The sequence below is a fragment of the Oryctolagus cuniculus genome, chromosome 13 (assembly GCF_964237555.1).
Source record: "Oryctolagus cuniculus chromosome 13, mOryCun1.1, whole genome shotgun sequence".
In the NCBI taxonomy this organism is placed as follows: Eukaryota; Metazoa; Chordata; class Mammalia; order Lagomorpha; family Leporidae; genus Oryctolagus; species Oryctolagus cuniculus.
Genome location: NC_091444.1, coordinates 30,030,199 through 30,047,848, shown reverse-complemented (window position 1 = coordinate 30,047,848; position 17,650 = coordinate 30,030,199). Strand labels below are relative to the sequence as shown.

The following is a 17,650-nucleotide window of genomic DNA, read 5'->3' as shown; positions in this document are numbered from 1 at the left end:
TTCTATATCCCCAAAGAATACTAACTACTGATCGATAGCCCGGACTTGTCTGGCCATGGCCTACACGTGCCCTGGTTAGTTCATTTATTTGCCTTGGTGGATTTGCTAGAGTGGAATTTAATCAATAGCTAATTCATTAATTCTGGTCCTTGAGAATGTAGAGACTGTGCTGGATGAAGATGGCTGGCTGACTCCAGCTTTGATTGGAATATGACAGACACCAAAGCTGACAGCTTCCCTGAGTACAGAGCTGTCTGTGAAGTTTACTTATTTAGTCTCCATAAGGGGAAATCTAAGAGAAGAACATAAACAAGAAAGAGGTTTTATTACATTACTGATAGTATTCCAAAATGGATGGTTTCCAGGCATGAGGCCTGGGGGGGGGGGGGGACCAGAGAATGCAGATCATGTCTTTTATTGCCTTTAATTGGAACCATGGCAGTTTTTTCAGTTCCAGATCAGTTGGGCCTGTGTTATTTATGAGAGTTTGTGGTATAATGTCTTTGTAACACTCACAAATAATTGTTTTGCAATTTGCCTCAAGATACAGAATGACATCAGTGATATTTTTATATACCAAATTATGACAGCAGGATAAACTAAATTTCTGTAAATTAAGATGAACTCAGTAACATAATTCATAAACTCCCCTATATTTTCAAATTACTTAATTTTGTATAAAGTATGGCGCAAGAGGTCAGGACTTATATTTTCCCCTTTTTGGCTCACCAGGTTTAAAACCACAGGGCTCCTATTTTCAATACACTGACATTATATGATCAGGAGATCTGTTCTTGGATTTCGCCTCCTGATTTTTTTTTCCAGTAAATGACAATTTAAACTGAAGTAATAATTTTGCAATTTTATTTTTAAAAAAAGTTTAAGGGCATATTTTCTGTTTGTTTGCCTGGTTAGTAGGGAATCCATTGTACTGTAGGTAGAATGACAAATCACCTTTTTGTTTATCGTATTCTAAGCTCACTCACTCCATCTCCAAGATGGACAAGTGGAGACAACTCTTACTTTGAAACAGACTTTTCTGTTTACATTTTTAGAGAATAAAGCAAAATTAAAGATTTTTAAAGAACATGGGAAGAACCCCTGGCAGAGAATTTGGAGTACATTTAGTGTTATTGTGCAGATCCAGTGAATAGTCCTATGACTACCTTGGCTTTTAGGAAATATGGCTTTGGTGGCCAACAGGTTCTGGTTACCAAACTCGTCTATTGAAGGCAACCTTGCATAATGCAAAGCTCACTCTTGACTCTGTCATCTGTTTCCTCCCCTTCTCTTCTCTCTCAAACTCTTTCTACCTTCTCTTCCTCCTTGGGCCCTGAGGTGGCTTTGAGTGCCTCTCAGCACTTTCCCCTAATTCATTTTGATTTTGCTTGGCACTTTTGTCCCAGGCTGTCTCCACATTCATTGGTTTCTTGTATTGTTTCCATTGTAAAACCACTCATTAATCCTGGTATCCTCAACAGAATGACTCTCCTGCTGTGCAGATACTTCAAACGTTTGTATGGTTTTACTCATACTGAATCTCAAAGACCTCTGGCCCAGTTTTCTACCTGAATTCTAGTCCCATATAGCAGTAGCTAATTGATTTTCTGTTGTGCTATCCAGCATCACTCCAATTACCTTGCATCTCAATAGTTAACTGTCATCTAATTCATCATTTTTGACATCCATTTTTGCAAATACACCACCATTCTGCATATTATCAAGGACAAGTATCCTTGAATTTTCTTTAATTTGAAAAGTTCATGCACTGCCTTTGTCTTTTCATTGGAGCATCTTCTCACATACGTTGCTACTCTCCATTTCTGCCACCACCACCCAGTTCATGTTTTCAACAGTTTAGATTATATCACTAGTTCTTGGAGTGGTCTGGATTCAATTAGACCCAAAGAAGAAAGCAAATGTGCTTTCTTATATACTACTTATTGTCTTACACATACTCTTTCGGCTGTCCTTCCCTCAACTCTTGAATACCTCTTAGGAACATCTCATGACTTTCAAATTATTTTTAGTTATGAATCTCACTTTGGTAATAAGACTCATGATCAAATATTTAGAAATATATTCCATCTCTATCAAGATATTTATTTTATTTATTTGATACACGGGAAGGGAAGGGAAGGGAAAGAGAGGAAGAGAGAAGAAGAGAGAGATTAAGATTGATTGATTTTAATGCAGAACTCAGCAGAGGCACCTATCCACTGATTCACTCTCCCAAATACCTATAATGGCTGAGGCTGGGTCAGACCAAAGCAGGAGCCAGGAATTCATTCTGCGTCCCGCATATGATTGGTAGGGAGACATCTGCTGCCTCCCAGGGTACACTTTAGCAAGAACCTGGAATTGGGAGTGGAACCAGGATTCAAACCTAGGCCCTGTGGTATAGGATGGACATTCTAACTGGTAGCTTTTTTTTTTTGCTCATCCTAACTTGATTATAGCTTGCTCTTTTCTTCCTTCTTACTATTTTTCTCCCATTCTCTTTCATCCTAAAATGCTCCTCCCAATGTTATGATTTCACTGTCATCACTGGGTAACAATCATAGCCTTCTGAACAGCAAGTGGTGCTTTCTCCATCATACACTTACCTTGAAAGGTCCCCATGAGGAACTCCACATAGCCAAATTCCCTGACAGCTAGTGTGGCTTTCTATAGTTAATTTCCTTGATGTCAACAGAACATAATATCCCAAGGACTGTCCCTACTGGAGCTCCCTCATACCAGAAGGCTACTGTCTTGAGCCATGTACTGCCCTGGTAGTTCAAGCCTAGCTGTCTTTCACAATCTACACTTGACTCATAAGAAACCTCACTCATCTATGCCTTGCCAAAAATTAATCTTAGGACAAGACCTTATTCACAAATCCAAATTCACTCCCACTTCTCCCAAGACACTTTCCTTGGTTAGTCTATAACATAGTGATTTTCACTTGTGTGTGCTCATAGTACTTGTAGCCTGAACTACACAATGCTTGGTTTCACTCTGTTCTATAACATTCCGCATGCTCCATGTATGTATATTTTATATACTGTATGACTCAAGGACATGTGTTTTGCTTTTTGATTTATTACCTATTAAAACTTTTAACATCCTGGTGGGATAATGAAATATTTGATGACTTGAGAGCAATGAATGAAATTTTGGCCATAATATGTTTATTTTGTCCTATGTTTATTGAAAGTATCCTGGTTATTTTTTATAACAATTATCAGAATACTATCAAATAACTTGAGTGCTACATCAATAATTCACAAAAGTGACCAAATTAAAGAGAACTAAAAAAAACCTATGTAAATATGATCAGGGAATCTGAAGCTATTTAATCTATGTTAATTTAGATTAACCCATGAAGATATATATGGATGTTTCTCACTTCTTTGGCCAAACAGGAACATTTTGACAAAATGGTTATACCAGAATAAAATGTTATAATGGCAGTTTGAACCCCTAATTCATCATAATAATTCTTTCTGACCTGTAATATTTTTAGCCTTCTCCTGTATAAAAGCAGGAGATAAATTATTTTCTTGTTCCTCTTTCTAGCTCCCTTAGTGTCTTGCACTTCTTGAAGTGACAATTGGAAAGGATGACTGCTGTGATAGTGTTTGTAATGGTATGTGGTAGGGACAGAAGAAATAGAAATGACACAAGGACAGCAATTTTACAAACATTATGATAGATTTTAAAAGAATTGACTCCAACTGGAATGACTGAACACGTAATGAGTTCATGGAGCAAAATGTGTATAGACAGATAGCTTTTATCAGAAGCTTTAGCATGATAGCATAAATACCAGTCTCTAGTGCTCTGAGAGCTAAATAAACTCTAGTAATTATTTCAGGAACAAATCTACCAAAAAGATCCACTTGAAATTTCATAGTATATTTATATATGAGTCTATGATTTGTACAGATCTCTAACAACAACAACAACAAAAACTTCAGGTTGTATTCCCCAGGATTTAACCCGCATTCCTAGGGTTTATGATTGTTCCTTCTGGGGATGGTGTTGTGGTATACCAGGTTAAGCCACCACTTGCAATTCCAGCATCCCAAATGAGCACCAGTTCAAGTCCCAGCTGCTCCACTTCTGATCTAGCTCCTTTTAATGCACCTGAGAAAGCAGTGGAAAATGCTTGGGCCCTATCACCCACTTTGGTAGACCCAAATGGAATTACAGGCTTCTGGCTTTGGCCTGGCCCAGCCCTGGCCATTGCAGCCATTTGGTAAGGATCAACTATCTCTATCTCTGTCTCTGTCTCTGTCTCTGTCTCCGTCTCTGTCTCCATCTCAATTTCTGTATCGACGTCCACCCCTACCTCCACCTCCACCTCTATCTCTATCTCTGTAACTTCCTTTCAAGTAAATAAATAAATCTATTTAAAAAGTAAAAATAAAAGAATGTTCCTTCTATTTTACTCTTAAACATCAAAGCAGTGGAACCATTAATTCAGCTAATAATGGCACATGTTTCTCAGAGATATCTTTCATTTTCAAGTCAGAAACCAAAAGAATTTTCAGTGTTCCTCCAGTTGAATCTACTGAGAGATTTACAGGTGCTAAATATACTGTTCTTCCTTGAACATTTACTTGTGCAAATAATTAAAACTTTCAAAAGCAAAATCATTCATTTTGCACTAAAGATTTAGATACTCTCTCAGTAGTTACATTGCACAATAAAAAGAAGTCACAATGGCATGATGCCATAAATTGTATTTTTTACACTTTAGTTCACCAACTTTTGTGGATGTCACACTCTTGAATATCACTTAAATGTAGTCTTTTCCGCAGTTGATTACAAATGAATACAAAAGAGGTATTTATAGAATATGGAATTAACTCTGAGAGTTAGATAAAGACTTTAGAATAATAATCACTATACAAATCATCTATGAAACTGTTCTCTCATAGGTGACAATTTTCTGTCTATAGTCTTATTACTGAATTGTTATATTTGTACCCCAAGAAAAATGAAATAATTTTAGCAGTCTATTAAAATGTCAAGGTTTATCTTGACTGCTGTTTTTAATGTAAATGTTTGGGCTTAATTGAATTCCTAATATGTGATGTCACTTGAAATTCTGATAGGATCCAGTAATTTGTTCTACAAAGTTATATTTCTCATTAAAATAAAATATTGTTTTATAGAAAAGTAGAAAAGTAGTCGATGGAAATTATTTTGAGATATTTGAAGTATAGGGACAAGACTGGTGTGTGTTTTTCTCCAAAGTATCCACTAGAATGTTTTATAGGTAAAAAAAAAATAGTCCTATAACTATGTGTGATTGATTGATTAATTGTGGTGGCTGAAAATTCTAGAGTGATGAAAAAAGGAATTCATGTGAATGTCAGAGTTCCACTCTTTTTAAAAAACAGTAAACAAAAAATAATCATTTTGACAATTGCTTTGTGCTTTGCAGAGATGTTTTCCCTTGCTATGCCAATGTTGCAAGAACATACCACATTCAAATCTTTATAAGAAACTTTATTAAAAATCCTTACCTACTACCTGCTTTTAGAGATTACTATGAAAATACTAAAAAGAGAGTAAAAATGTATGATCTAGGCAAGATTTTCTGGCAAGGAACCCTAAGTGCAAAATTAAAGTTCTGTGAGTAAATCATTTTGTTTAGGGTTTACTTCTTTCTGAACAGTCTGTGATAGGAACTCATTCACTATAGCAAATGAAATGTGAATAGGTGACTGAAAATGCAGTAACAGGTTCGTCAGAAGCTATACCCTCATTGTATATATCAAACTCTCCTAGCCTCAGAAATACCCACCACACACACACACTTGGGTTTAAAATGAAATTGTGACTTAAATTTTTAACATCAAAAATTGTATTTAAGAATGAAATGATATTAAAGTATTTGTTATGGGAATCTCCAATTCCTGTATTTCTGATCACAAATATATCTTACCATATTAGTTAAAAAGCTGTTGGAGAAATCTAAATTGAGTCAAAACTTAATATATATTGAAATAAAATACATTTGATGACAGTAAAATTAGAATTTATGAATTTGCACATTTACTTAAGTTGCAAATAACAAAACCCACCAGCAACAGAGACTTAGGTAAATTCTTCTAGAAGTAGATGGTTGTTGACAGTGATTCAGCAAGACCAGATAGCATAGTGCCATCTTTGTGATGCCTACTGCCTTTCTCATGTGACTTCAAGATTGCTGCTGAAGTTGCAGACATGTTAAGCAGAGAGAAAGAGGAAAGGGGAAAGTGACAGTTGTGTCAAGAAAGCAAAAATCCCTAGGCACTTTCATGGGAAACCCTAGCAGTCTTCCAGTGCATCTCTTTGAGTAGCTATCATTAGTTCACATCACTGGCCCTAGCCGAGTTAAGGCAAAGGAGAAGGTAGGTAGAGGTAGGGATTAAGCTTGCCACACATTCTAATTTTCACCCTATCTAACAAGTGATGTTTAATTTGTGTCTTGTCTTTGCCTAACAAACCAAATGTTCTGTTGATTAGCCACAAAGGATGGCACTTTCTTATTATCTCTGAAACTCAAAGTGAGAGTCCACTGGACTTATCTCAGGTGTTATCTCCCAAAAGCTGAAACAGTTTTGATTGATTCTCAAACACATGGTAGCAACATATATGACTGTAAACTCTACCTGTGTCAGAAATAGCTTAGAATATATACAAATCTATGTGTATGTACATACAGACACACATACAAAAATTCCTAGGAAATGCACATTTTTAATTCTACTTTCCACAAACTTTCATAAGCCCCTTTATCTTTGTTAGTATCTATTTATGCTACTTCATTTTTTGAGAGGCAGAGAGAAACAGAGAGAAAGAGAAGCTCCCATCACTGGTTTGTTCCAAAAATGCCCACAGTAGCCTGTGCTCAGCTGGCCTGAAGCTGAGAGCCAGGAACACAATCCAGGTCTCCCAAGTGGATGGTAGGAAACCCAATTTCTTGGGTCATCACCCCTGTCTCCCAAGGTTCACGTAACCGGGAAGCTGGAGTCAGGAGCCACAGCAACTTAAAACTGGGCACTCTAATATAGGACATGGGCATCTTAACCAGTGCCTTAACTGCTAAGCTAAATGCCTGCCCCTGCTGAACACTTTTAAGTCAAGAAATTATTGATAGAATAGACCTGAACAATCTGGGAGATTAATTCAAAAGGAGATGAGGCTGATGATAGGAATGTAAAATTTTATCTTTTTCAGAAGTATTGATTACTCTCTCTGTTGCAGATCCCTTCACATTGATTGGGTATCTCCAGGGAAGCCAAATGGCATCATTCTTGGATATGATATCTTAAGAAAAACATTGTTTTCATGCTCTCAAACCCAGAAGTTAATGGAGGACCATAACGCAGAGCTATGCAAAGCAGTAGAGTGTCAGAAACCTTTAGATATATGTGGACACATTTGCTATTCTCCTGAAACTAAGGTAAATTTTTTTAAAAACTGTTCAGAGAAGAAATTGTGTTTTTCTCACTAAGAACTCAAGGTCAAATAACTTACTTCTTACAGCATGGTGCTTCCTGCTATTTCTACTACCCTTTCATGAAGACCTTATGGAGAAAAAGAAGGATGTTTATAAAATTCCTCTCATCAAGAGCATTTTGGCCACCTCATTTTTCATTATATTCATGGGAAATATGAGTTTATTAAAATGATAAGGAACCTCCCAAATTTGCAATTGATTGAGTGATGAAATTTCTTTACCAAAAAATCCATTCAGCGACAAATAGGTGTTTGTTTACCTGACACTGATGAGTAACTGTGAACTACACTTTTGTCAGAAATATTTTAGAATTATGGTCATTTGTAGATTAATGTTCTTATTAGTTGCTGTTTAGGAATCAGATCAATAATGTAGCCAGACAGAGGAGTTTGTAAATGGCTTTTATTGACAAACTATGCAGGAAATCCTTAGTTTGCAGGTAAGATTTCATATCATGAAATAATGTTCCTATTTGTCAACCACATCATACATTCAATGACTAAGCTAGTCTTAAATTGATAAAACTCACTGCAAAAGAACACAGTAATTTTAAAAGTGAGTTTTTGAAAAAATGTGGATCAAAACACAAATTACTATGGTTAAAAGTTATCATCTAAGAAAAGCATGGAGAACAGTTACCAACTGTACTTCCTTTTGGACACTGAGTCTCCAAAATTGTCATTATGCTTACGTTTTACATCATTTTGTATCCTTATATATGCACTTATATATGATGAACATACTTTTCTGAAATAAAATTAAATTTAGAATTTCTGAAAGGTAAAGTATGGGAATTTGGGCCTATGAAAAATATTTTCCATGAAAGAGAAAGAAAACTTGAAAAGACGCTGGGAAAAATACAAAATTTATACTGTAATTGTTTAAGGATTTTTACAATTTTTGCTTCTATCATTTTAATGTGGATTTGCTAATGTGAACCTGGCAAGTAGAGAATTGTACCGGTATGAGAGTCAATGATTTAAAGTTTGTCCTGTGCAGAAACAATGTGTTTCTGCAAAATAAAAACTGATCCTGGCCCAAAACATAACATAATAGTTTAAGTTTGTATAATGGATTTGATAACAGTTTTACCTGTAAACTAGCAGTGGTGAAATTGAAGCAAAATAGAATAAAACCAGGAAAGATAAAGTCTCAATATTAGTTTATTTTAAAACCATCCAAGGATAAATGCTCCTGAAAGGTCAATATTAAATTAAAATATACCTATCTTATGGTGAAGAAAAATATTAATAGAGTATAATAGAGCATATTTGCCTAAAGCTTGATATATTCAGTCTAAATTGACCCAAAATTCTTACAACAACTTTACCCTGTGGTTATGACCATGGTCCTCAAATCCCAGTGGAGATCAGACTTGTAGGCTTCTTAAAAAACAGATTGCCCAGGTCCTACCCCCAGAGATTCTAATACAATAGATCAGAAACACAAGCATTTCTATTTTATTAACATGTTCCCATATGATGTGTCCTCCACTGGTCCAGGCAACACACTAAGAGCATCCTAAGATTAAAAAATTGCTTTGCAAACCTTCTAGTAAGGAATGGCCACCTGTGTAAAGATGAGTTTCCTGTGAGTCAGCTCGCAAGTTACTGAAATTTCCATTCATGTATCTGGAGACAACTAACTTTGAAGACTGAATTAGAGGACTAGGAACTAGTTTGTTTCTTGGGAGACCTCCTAAAAGAAGTAATTGCTTGAAAATGTTTCTAACACATGGTTCCCATAGCTGAAGGAAGGAACCTGACAATGCATTGATAATGAAAGGATAGAAGTGAAACTATCCTAATGCCCATCACTAAATAGATATTTGAGGGATAATTTCAAAAGAGAATATGTACTAGATAGCTTGCTGAAGGAAAAAACCCAGATCGCTTAAATGTACAGCAGCACACTATTACACAAATGGGACTTTAACAAATACTTCAAGATTACACAACAGGTTACAAGATTTTAGGTCCCTGATATAAAACCAGATGAAGATACTTTCCTAAACCTGAAATAAATACATAAAGGCGACTTTTTGCCTAACTCTTCAAAATCAGCTTTTCACTCAGAATATGGTATTGGAGGAAGGAATCACCCACTGTATCCCTGAAATTAGACAAACTTTGGATCCTCATTGCTATTACCTAAACCCCACAAAAGAAATTCATTTAAATTGGTTTAAGAAACCACAAGGATAGACTTTGAATTGAAAAGTCAAAATTTTTGCTTTTAGATGACTTTTTTTTTGACAGGCAGAGTTAGTGAGAGAGAGAGACAGAGAGAAAGGTCTTCCTTTTCCGTTGGTTTACCCCACAATGGCCGCTGCGGCCAGCTCGCTGTGGCGGGCGCACCGCGCTGATCCGAAGCCAGGAGCCAGGTACTTCTTGTCTCCCATGGGGTGCAGGGCCCAAGTACTTGGGCCATCCTCCACTGCACTCCTGGGCCACAGCAGAGAGCTGGACTGGAAGAGGCGCAACCAGGGACAGAATCTGGTGCCCCAACCGGGACTAGAACCCAGAATGCCGGCGCTGCGGGTGGAGGATTAGCCTAGTGAGCCGCAGCACCAGCCTTAGATGATTTTTGAAAATGAAGTACTAAGTTGGTGGTGCTGTGGAAGACTTAGAGACTCTACATTCTACACTTCTGTGTTGAACTTGATTCAAATGCAGTATACACTGGAGGTACCAAGGAACGAAAAGAAAACACACCACTTAAATAACAATTTATTTTGCATGCCACTGGAGGCATCTATCTAATTATGTAACTTATCCCAAATATAGGTTCTAAGGCTATGTTTCAGCAACTATTCAATGTTTGATTTGTTGTCTGTACAGCGTGTGTCAGTCTCTCAGACCTCAAGTGAGCATGCAAATAATTATTTGATTGTTCAAGCACATAATTTCTTCCACAGCTCCTGGAGAAACACAGAGTTAAAAGGGCTTTTCAAAATTAATTTCCATATAAATTTCCTTTTTTAATGTGGTGGCCTGCGAGATATATTTATATATATATACACACATATACATATATATATATACACAAATGTAAATGTTGGATATTGAGATTGCTTTGTCTGAAGATTGAGTTCATAAATAAGTGATCATATAAGTTATAAAGAAAATGCAATTTATTTAAAAAAATAAAGAAGGATCAATGAGAGACAGTTTCTGTAGATGTGGTGTTTTCAAATTAAACAATCATTAAAATAAAAACATACATATGAAGGAAATTGTTCATTTGCAATTCTAAACATTGTTACATTGGAAGCATTGACATTCAAAAGATAATTCATATTTATAGAATATTATAAAAGAACACAAAGCATGGCTAAAGGCTAAAAAGTGAAGCTGCATTGTATCAAGTAGCTTATGGAATTTGATGTTGAAAAATGCATTTTGTCAAATCGATGTAATCTGAATAATATCTCAGAAAAAAGCATTATGAGAAAATAAGCATACCACTTTGGGATAAAGTGACCTAATACTCTTAATCAATCTAAATATTAAATTATTTAATTAAATTAAATATTTCTTTAAAACTGTTTTCAAACTTTCAGGTGTGTTGTAGTGGAGTTCTGTATGACCTCCAGCCTGGATACGGCTGCTGTGAAGAGAAGTACATCCCATTCATTTTCAATTCAACTGGAGTGTGCTGTGGTGGCCGAATTCGAGAGGCACAACCAGATCATCACTGCTGCTTTGGGTATTATGCCAGAATCCAGCCAGGTGAGAGTCATTTCCAGGAGTTCCCAACAATTTGGGGAAACTGAAAAGACAATAGTGTGACTCAAGTCAGTGAATAATATCAAGTGCTTCTCCCACAGTTGAACCACAAGAACATAGCCAGTTGCCTGCTTTGAGTATCATTTCGTCTTTTAGCTTTGTTGAGCTATAACTAGGTATTACTAAAAGAAAAGGAATGCATAGCTTTCTATAGCTACTGCAAATGGAAATATACCTGGAGAACTGATTAATTCCCTTTATTTTCTATCTTTCTTTTATTCACATAGCTAAATATTTTCACCACCAAATCTGCATTGTTCCACTCCATGAAACATTCCTTCACTTCCTCCATTTATATTGCCAACTGCAAATGCATTGTTCCTGGGTGGAGTCTAAGCGGAAATCTCATTTATCTAGGAGTCCCAGTCCACTGCCATCTCCTGTCACAATTCTGTAACAGAGAAAGGAAGAGTGCAGTAAAGAGCAGCAGAGATTTTTCCACCCTTTTTTTTCCTGTCTTTTGGCCTATTGAATTACCAATGTTTCTCCAAACTCCAACCATGTAAAACAACACCCAGTGAATCTAATTAAGAATAGGCTAATACTGAATGGCATTTATAAAATATCAAGACTCTGGCTGGGTCCATTGAATGTTTTACACATAATTGTGTTCACAACCTAGGAAATTGGCATTTTGTCTGAGGTTCATAGGTTAGGAACCAGTATCAATAACATATTCTGATTCAAAGAGGTGCCCTTCAGAGGAAGAACGGAAATGCTACCATAGGAGTGTCTCTCCAAACTCTGTTCTTTTGAGTACTTTACTGCCTCTTTAACTAGAACATGAAAGCAAGTATTAACAAGTTTCTTGGTTTTTTTTGTTTTAAAAGATTTATTTTATTTATTTCAAGGCAGAGTTATAGAGAGAGAAGGAGAGAGTGAGCAAGAGAGACAGACGGAAATCTTCCATCTGCTGATTTACTCCCCAAATGGCTGCAATGGCCAGGGCTGGGCCTGGCTAAAGCCAGGAGCCTGGAACTCCATCAGGGTCTCTCAAGTGGGTACCAGGGACCCAAGTGCTTGGTCCATCTTTGGCTGCTTTCCCAGCTGCATTAGCAGGGAGCTGGATGGGAAGTGGAGTGGCCAGGATTCAAACCGATGACCCCATGAGACACCAGTGTTGCCTAACTCTCTGTGCCATTACACCAGCACCCACAAGTTTTTGTGTTAACTTTTTTTAAAGGACTGTTCTAGACTTCCAAAGTTTTTTATTTCTAAGATGACCAGTTACTTTTTAATCCTGGAAAAGTATATCCAATCCAAGCTATGTGAAATGAGAAATCATCTTACCCAGTGTCTCTTTTTCAAAATGCTGCAGCAAAAAAGGAAGGTGTAGTTAATATGCTTTACAAGTATATTCAATATATACCTTGAATATACTTTGCAAGCATGTTCAAGGGAAATAACTAGTATCATTTTCCCTGATAACTCATAGAAAAAAATCTACCATTGTACTAGATTCCCCAGCAAAAAAAAAAAAAAAAAAAAAAAAAAAAAAAGTTTTCATAATTGAATAATTCCAAATTAATCAGATACTCCAAGTAAGAAACTGAGAATAAAAACCCTATAATGTAAAGGTAGGTCCGTGCCTGTCCTTTGTCAAGAGGAATTTGCTGAATTCGGAGAATGATACAGCTGGCCTGACAAAGTTCTAATCACCAGATTCAAGAAATCATTTGCTTCTCCAATAGATACAACCGTGTTGGCCAGTGTTCAGAAAGGTTTGTTTAGTGGAATTCCAGGTCTTGACAGGGAAATTCCAGGTCTGAGGCAGAAGGTAACTACCACTTACATGTAATCCCCTAGACCAACTGAAGCCCACTCGGCCATCATAAAAATTCCCTTAAAGAACACAGCATCACTGACCAATCCAAGGAAGGTCATGAGCACCACTGACCGATCAGGAACTTGGACACCATCTGAACATGCACCTCTCAGCCCCAGTTTCAGTATTTAAGACCTTCACCCTTCAGGGAGCCCCGGAATTAACCAATAGCAGCCCAGCTCCTTACTCCTTACTTATACTTTGTAATGAACACCTGCTTTTTTTCTGCCACCCTGATGATAGTGATTGGCACTCTGCACTTCAGGCTAGGGGACCCAGGTTTGGGGTTCTAAAACAACACCTCCGACTAGTTTGGAGGGTTGTTCTGCAACAAAAATACATTGTTGGAAGTAGCAATTTTATAGAAAAGGATCCACTTCCTTATAGTAAAGCTAACAGTGCTAGCAATTAATCAAATGTAGTCAATGCTTTACTCTCAAAATAATTTGTGGAGGTTCATCTATGGTTCCTATCATCCTTTCCCCTGAAAACAATAATCTTAAAGATTATAGTTAAAGAGATAAAATGGATATTCCTTGTGCAGCTTTTACCATTGTTCATACTGGTAGACAATAGAGGCCCAGCTGTTCTGGAAGTCTAGCAGAGAACTAAATAATGATGTTTTAATTTATAAGTCATTAAAGTGTTTGATTTTGATTTACCACAAACTCTTAAGGATCTGAAAAATATTTTCTGTCTCTTAAAATTAATCAGAATTTCTTGTTCAAATATATGACTACTGTTCACTTGGGAGATTTGACTGTCACTTTGGAATCCTAACACTGAGAACTAAGGATCTGACTGAGAAGTAAGATCAAAATGTACTACTATTTTAAAATAAAATTTAACACTTGTCCCTCAATGTGAAAATAAGCCATGGAAGTCCGTAAATCATTTATTGATATTATAAAAAACCCTTTAAAAAGAAATTTTTGAACTCTTCATTGCCAGCCAGACATATATAAAAAGTCTCTAGAAAGTCCATGGAAATGCATATTATGAAAAAACTGTGCATAGATTTCAAAATTTTCCCACCAAAATAAACTTATCTGTAATTCATTGTTCCAGTTATTTTTTGGAAGTCTTCTCCTGTTCATGCTCACTTAGAAATGAAGCATTAAAATGTCTAGTAAACTGCGGTACAAACCTCACATTTGAATTCTTTTTTAAGTAGTTCATTTTTCACAGTATTAGAAAACTCCTACCATGGTGTCAAGAGGGAAAAAATACAGTCTCCTGGAATAATCAAAGAGAGTGTTTTACTCCAATCATTAATCTCAGTATACCAAAATGAAGAGATTATCTTGTGACTTTGTCCTCAGCTCTGGCTTTTTGTTAACTAGTTTAAGGCTGTTTACATCAAGCAAGAAAGCATAGTGACTTCAAACCATCTTGTATCTCAATGCAATTAAAACCCTATCAGTACTCTGCCAGTTCAGGGATGAGATGTGTAAAGATGAGTCCACAATATTGCTTACTAATATTTACTTCAGTTTTTCCTAGTAACTTTTCTCCCTAGCACCCCATAACAAAGAACAGCAGAGACAAGAGTGTTCATCCCTCAATTTTTTATAAATATGCTAATGCCCCCCACTAGATGTTAATGTGGGTCATTCTTTGATAAGAATAACAATTAACTGTTAGACTGCATGATAGCTTTTAGAGAGAAAACATTTTCAAGCCAGACTTGAAATAGATTCATTTTGAGAGGTTAATGAGAAGGTGACTGGTCCTTGTATTTTATGTTTAATAGCCTGTTTTTTTGAGGAAAAAAATCAGTTTTATTTCTCATTGATATAATACACATATCTTTTTATGAAGCTTTTTCTTCTGTCAGGAACTGAATAAGATTCTGAAGGATTCAGGGAAATTTGACTCAAATAGTACATCAATTAGCATTTGTTTTACTCAAAAAAAGACTAAAAAAATTGTTGGTTTCCCCCAACATAGACATGTACACTCCTCTAAGGCCATTTTGTTCTGAGATGTTTAATTAATTGATGCTGCCCTAGACCGTGCAACACATTTGTTTATGTTCAACTTTGCAATGAAGAACACGGTGTACTTTTCAGACTAAATAGGAGAATCCTTTTACCCAGGTGAATGGAACAAACCAGGAACTTCACTGTTGACAATAAGCTCATTCCTCCTTATAGGCCTCTGATAGCATCAACATGGAAAATTCACTAAATTCCCTTTACTTTAAAGATACCATTTACAGAGTCCTTTCTTTTTCTTTTTTTTTTTTTTTAGATTGTATTTATTTATTTGAGAGATAGAGTTACAGACAGTAGAGGGAAAGAGAGAGGTCTTCCAATCGCTGGTTCACTCCCCAGATGGCCACAATGACTGGAGCTGCACCAATCCAAAGCAGGAGCCAGGTGCTTCCTCCCGGTCTCCCATGTGGATGCAGGGGCCCAAGCACCTGGGCCATCCTCCAGTGCTTTCCCAGGCCATCACAGAGAGCTGGATTGGAAGAGGGGCAGCCTCAACTAGCACCTTCGCCCATATGGCATGCCGGCACTGCAGGCGGAGGATTAGCCTACTGTGCCACAGCACTGGCCCCCAGGGTCCTTTCAAAAACATTTGGCTAAGCAAGCTCTCCTCTGAATTCTGGGAATCCATATCTTGAGAGAAAACTGGGGATGCCTCAACCACTCCTTGGTAACTAGCTTAGAGAAATGAATCTTAGTGATGTAGGCATGAGTGTTCATTAATTCTACCCCAGACTAACCTACTACGTTCAGACATGTATAAAGTACACAATGTGATGACAGTTTTATTCCAAAGGTGAGAAAGTGAGCATGCATACACACACACAAGAGTGTGGGTTGCCCCACACAGAGAAATGTTTATCATGAATGGGACAGAAGATTGTTCAAAAGCAGGAGGGGTGGGGGGGAGTGAGAGGGAGAGGGAGAAGGAGCACCCTCACAGCACCTCCAACTGGGGTCTTCCAGAGAAGAGAGAGAGAGAGAAAGAGAGAGAGGGAGGGAGGGAGGAAGGGAGGAAGGGAGGAAGGGAGGAAGGGAGGAAGGGAGGAAGGGAGGAAGGGAGGAAGGGAGGAAGGGAGGAAGGGAGAGGGAAAGAGAGGGAGAGTCTCTCCCAGTTGTTGACCTCATTTGTGAGGTCAGGAGTGATGCCTGTATAGGTGTGAAGCGCCCTGGGAATTATTTGGCACATCCACAAGTTCCATGTAAAGCTTATAGAGTTCAATATCCATATTTTTAAGGCATTCCTCCCTTAGATCCGGGATGAAGTAGATGCACATCTCCCACCCCTCCACCCCATCCCCCTATTCCTTCCAAGGAGAAGGATAAGACTACACTGGAGGTGGGGAGGTGTAGCTTGCAGGTACTTCCAGCTCCACAGGCCTATCTAGCTGCCTGCCTACCCCAGATCATTAAGTTATACAAAAACCTACTAGCACTAATGTTTATAATACCTCTGGTCATTAATCCCAAAACCTGGAAACATTCGGAATGGCCCTAATGAGCAAATGGAACAATTGTGTTTTGTTTTTTTTTTTTTTTTAAAGATTTATTTGAAAGAGTTACAGAGAGAAGTAGAGACAGAGAAAGGTCTTCCATCCACTGGTTCACTCCCCAGATGACCGCAACAACCAGAGCTGCACCAATCTGAAACCAGGTCTCCCATGCGGGTGCAGGGGCCCAAGGACTTGGGCCATCTTCTACTGCTACCCAGGCCATAGCAGAGAGTTGGATGGGAAGAAGAGCAGCTGGGACTAGAACTGGCACCCATATGGGATGCGGCACTTCAGGCCAGGGCGTTAACCTACTGCGTCACAGTGCCAGCCCCGGAACAATTCTTGTATAAAGGACTACAACTAAGCAGTAAAAAACAAAATGCTGATAAGTATCCAAAATATATTATCAATAAAAGATTGCCCCTTTATGGATCAGACTAACCCTTTTTCTGTGTTTGCCCCTAATGCCTCAAACTCAACAATCTCTCATCATGTTTCCCATTCTTTTCCTGAAAGTTCCTCAATCTTGTACTTTAACAGTGAGTCTAATCACACAGTTTTTGAATTCCTGCTTTCTTAGGAGGAAAGCACGGTAGCACTATGCTGGCCTGATTCAAAGCCCTTCTGACTCCTAAAAAACTTTGTTCAGATCCCTGATTGGGGTGTCAGATTTCAGCATTTCTCCTGACTACTTTCTTGGCGACCTGACAATAAACTTTCTGGAAAACACCAGGACAGTACATTCAGTATTTTGATCTCTTGATGAGCATTGACAGACTCATCTTGGTTTGATATCATTATACCAAGTGAAAGAAAACTGTCTCAAAAAAACTACCGACTATGGGATTGCTTTTAAATGACAACTACAAAAGACAAGCTAAGGTCATGAAGAGCAAATTGATGATTGTCTAGGGTAATGAGTGGCAAGAAAGTGTGACTCTTTATAAAGAGATAGCATAAGGGCTGGCGCCATGGCTCACTAGGCTAATCCTCTGCCTGCAACGCTGGCACCCTGGGTTCTAGTCCCGGTTGGGGTGCCGGATTCTGTC

At 37.6% G+C, this 17,650-nt stretch overlaps 1 protein-coding gene across 5 annotated transcripts in view; it reads left to right on the top strand.

Moving 5' to 3' along the window:
* The window catches only part of USH2A (usherin), an 848,241-nt gene that overhangs the window by 620,752 nt on the left and 209,839 nt on the right, over nt 1-17,650 (top strand). For all 5 annotated transcript variants that reach the window (XR_011381453.1, XM_070055318.1, XM_008268426.4 and 2 more), the window contains exons 48-49: nt 7,246-7,444; nt 11,064-11,232. Coding sequence is in view for 4 of the 5 variants with exons in the window: in XM_070055318.1 (XP_069911419.1) it covers nt 7,246-7,444; nt 11,064-11,232 (368 nt within the window). In the remaining variant the exon portion in view is untranslated. The remainder of the gene's footprint in view (nt 1-7,245; nt 7,445-11,063; nt 11,233-17,650) is intronic.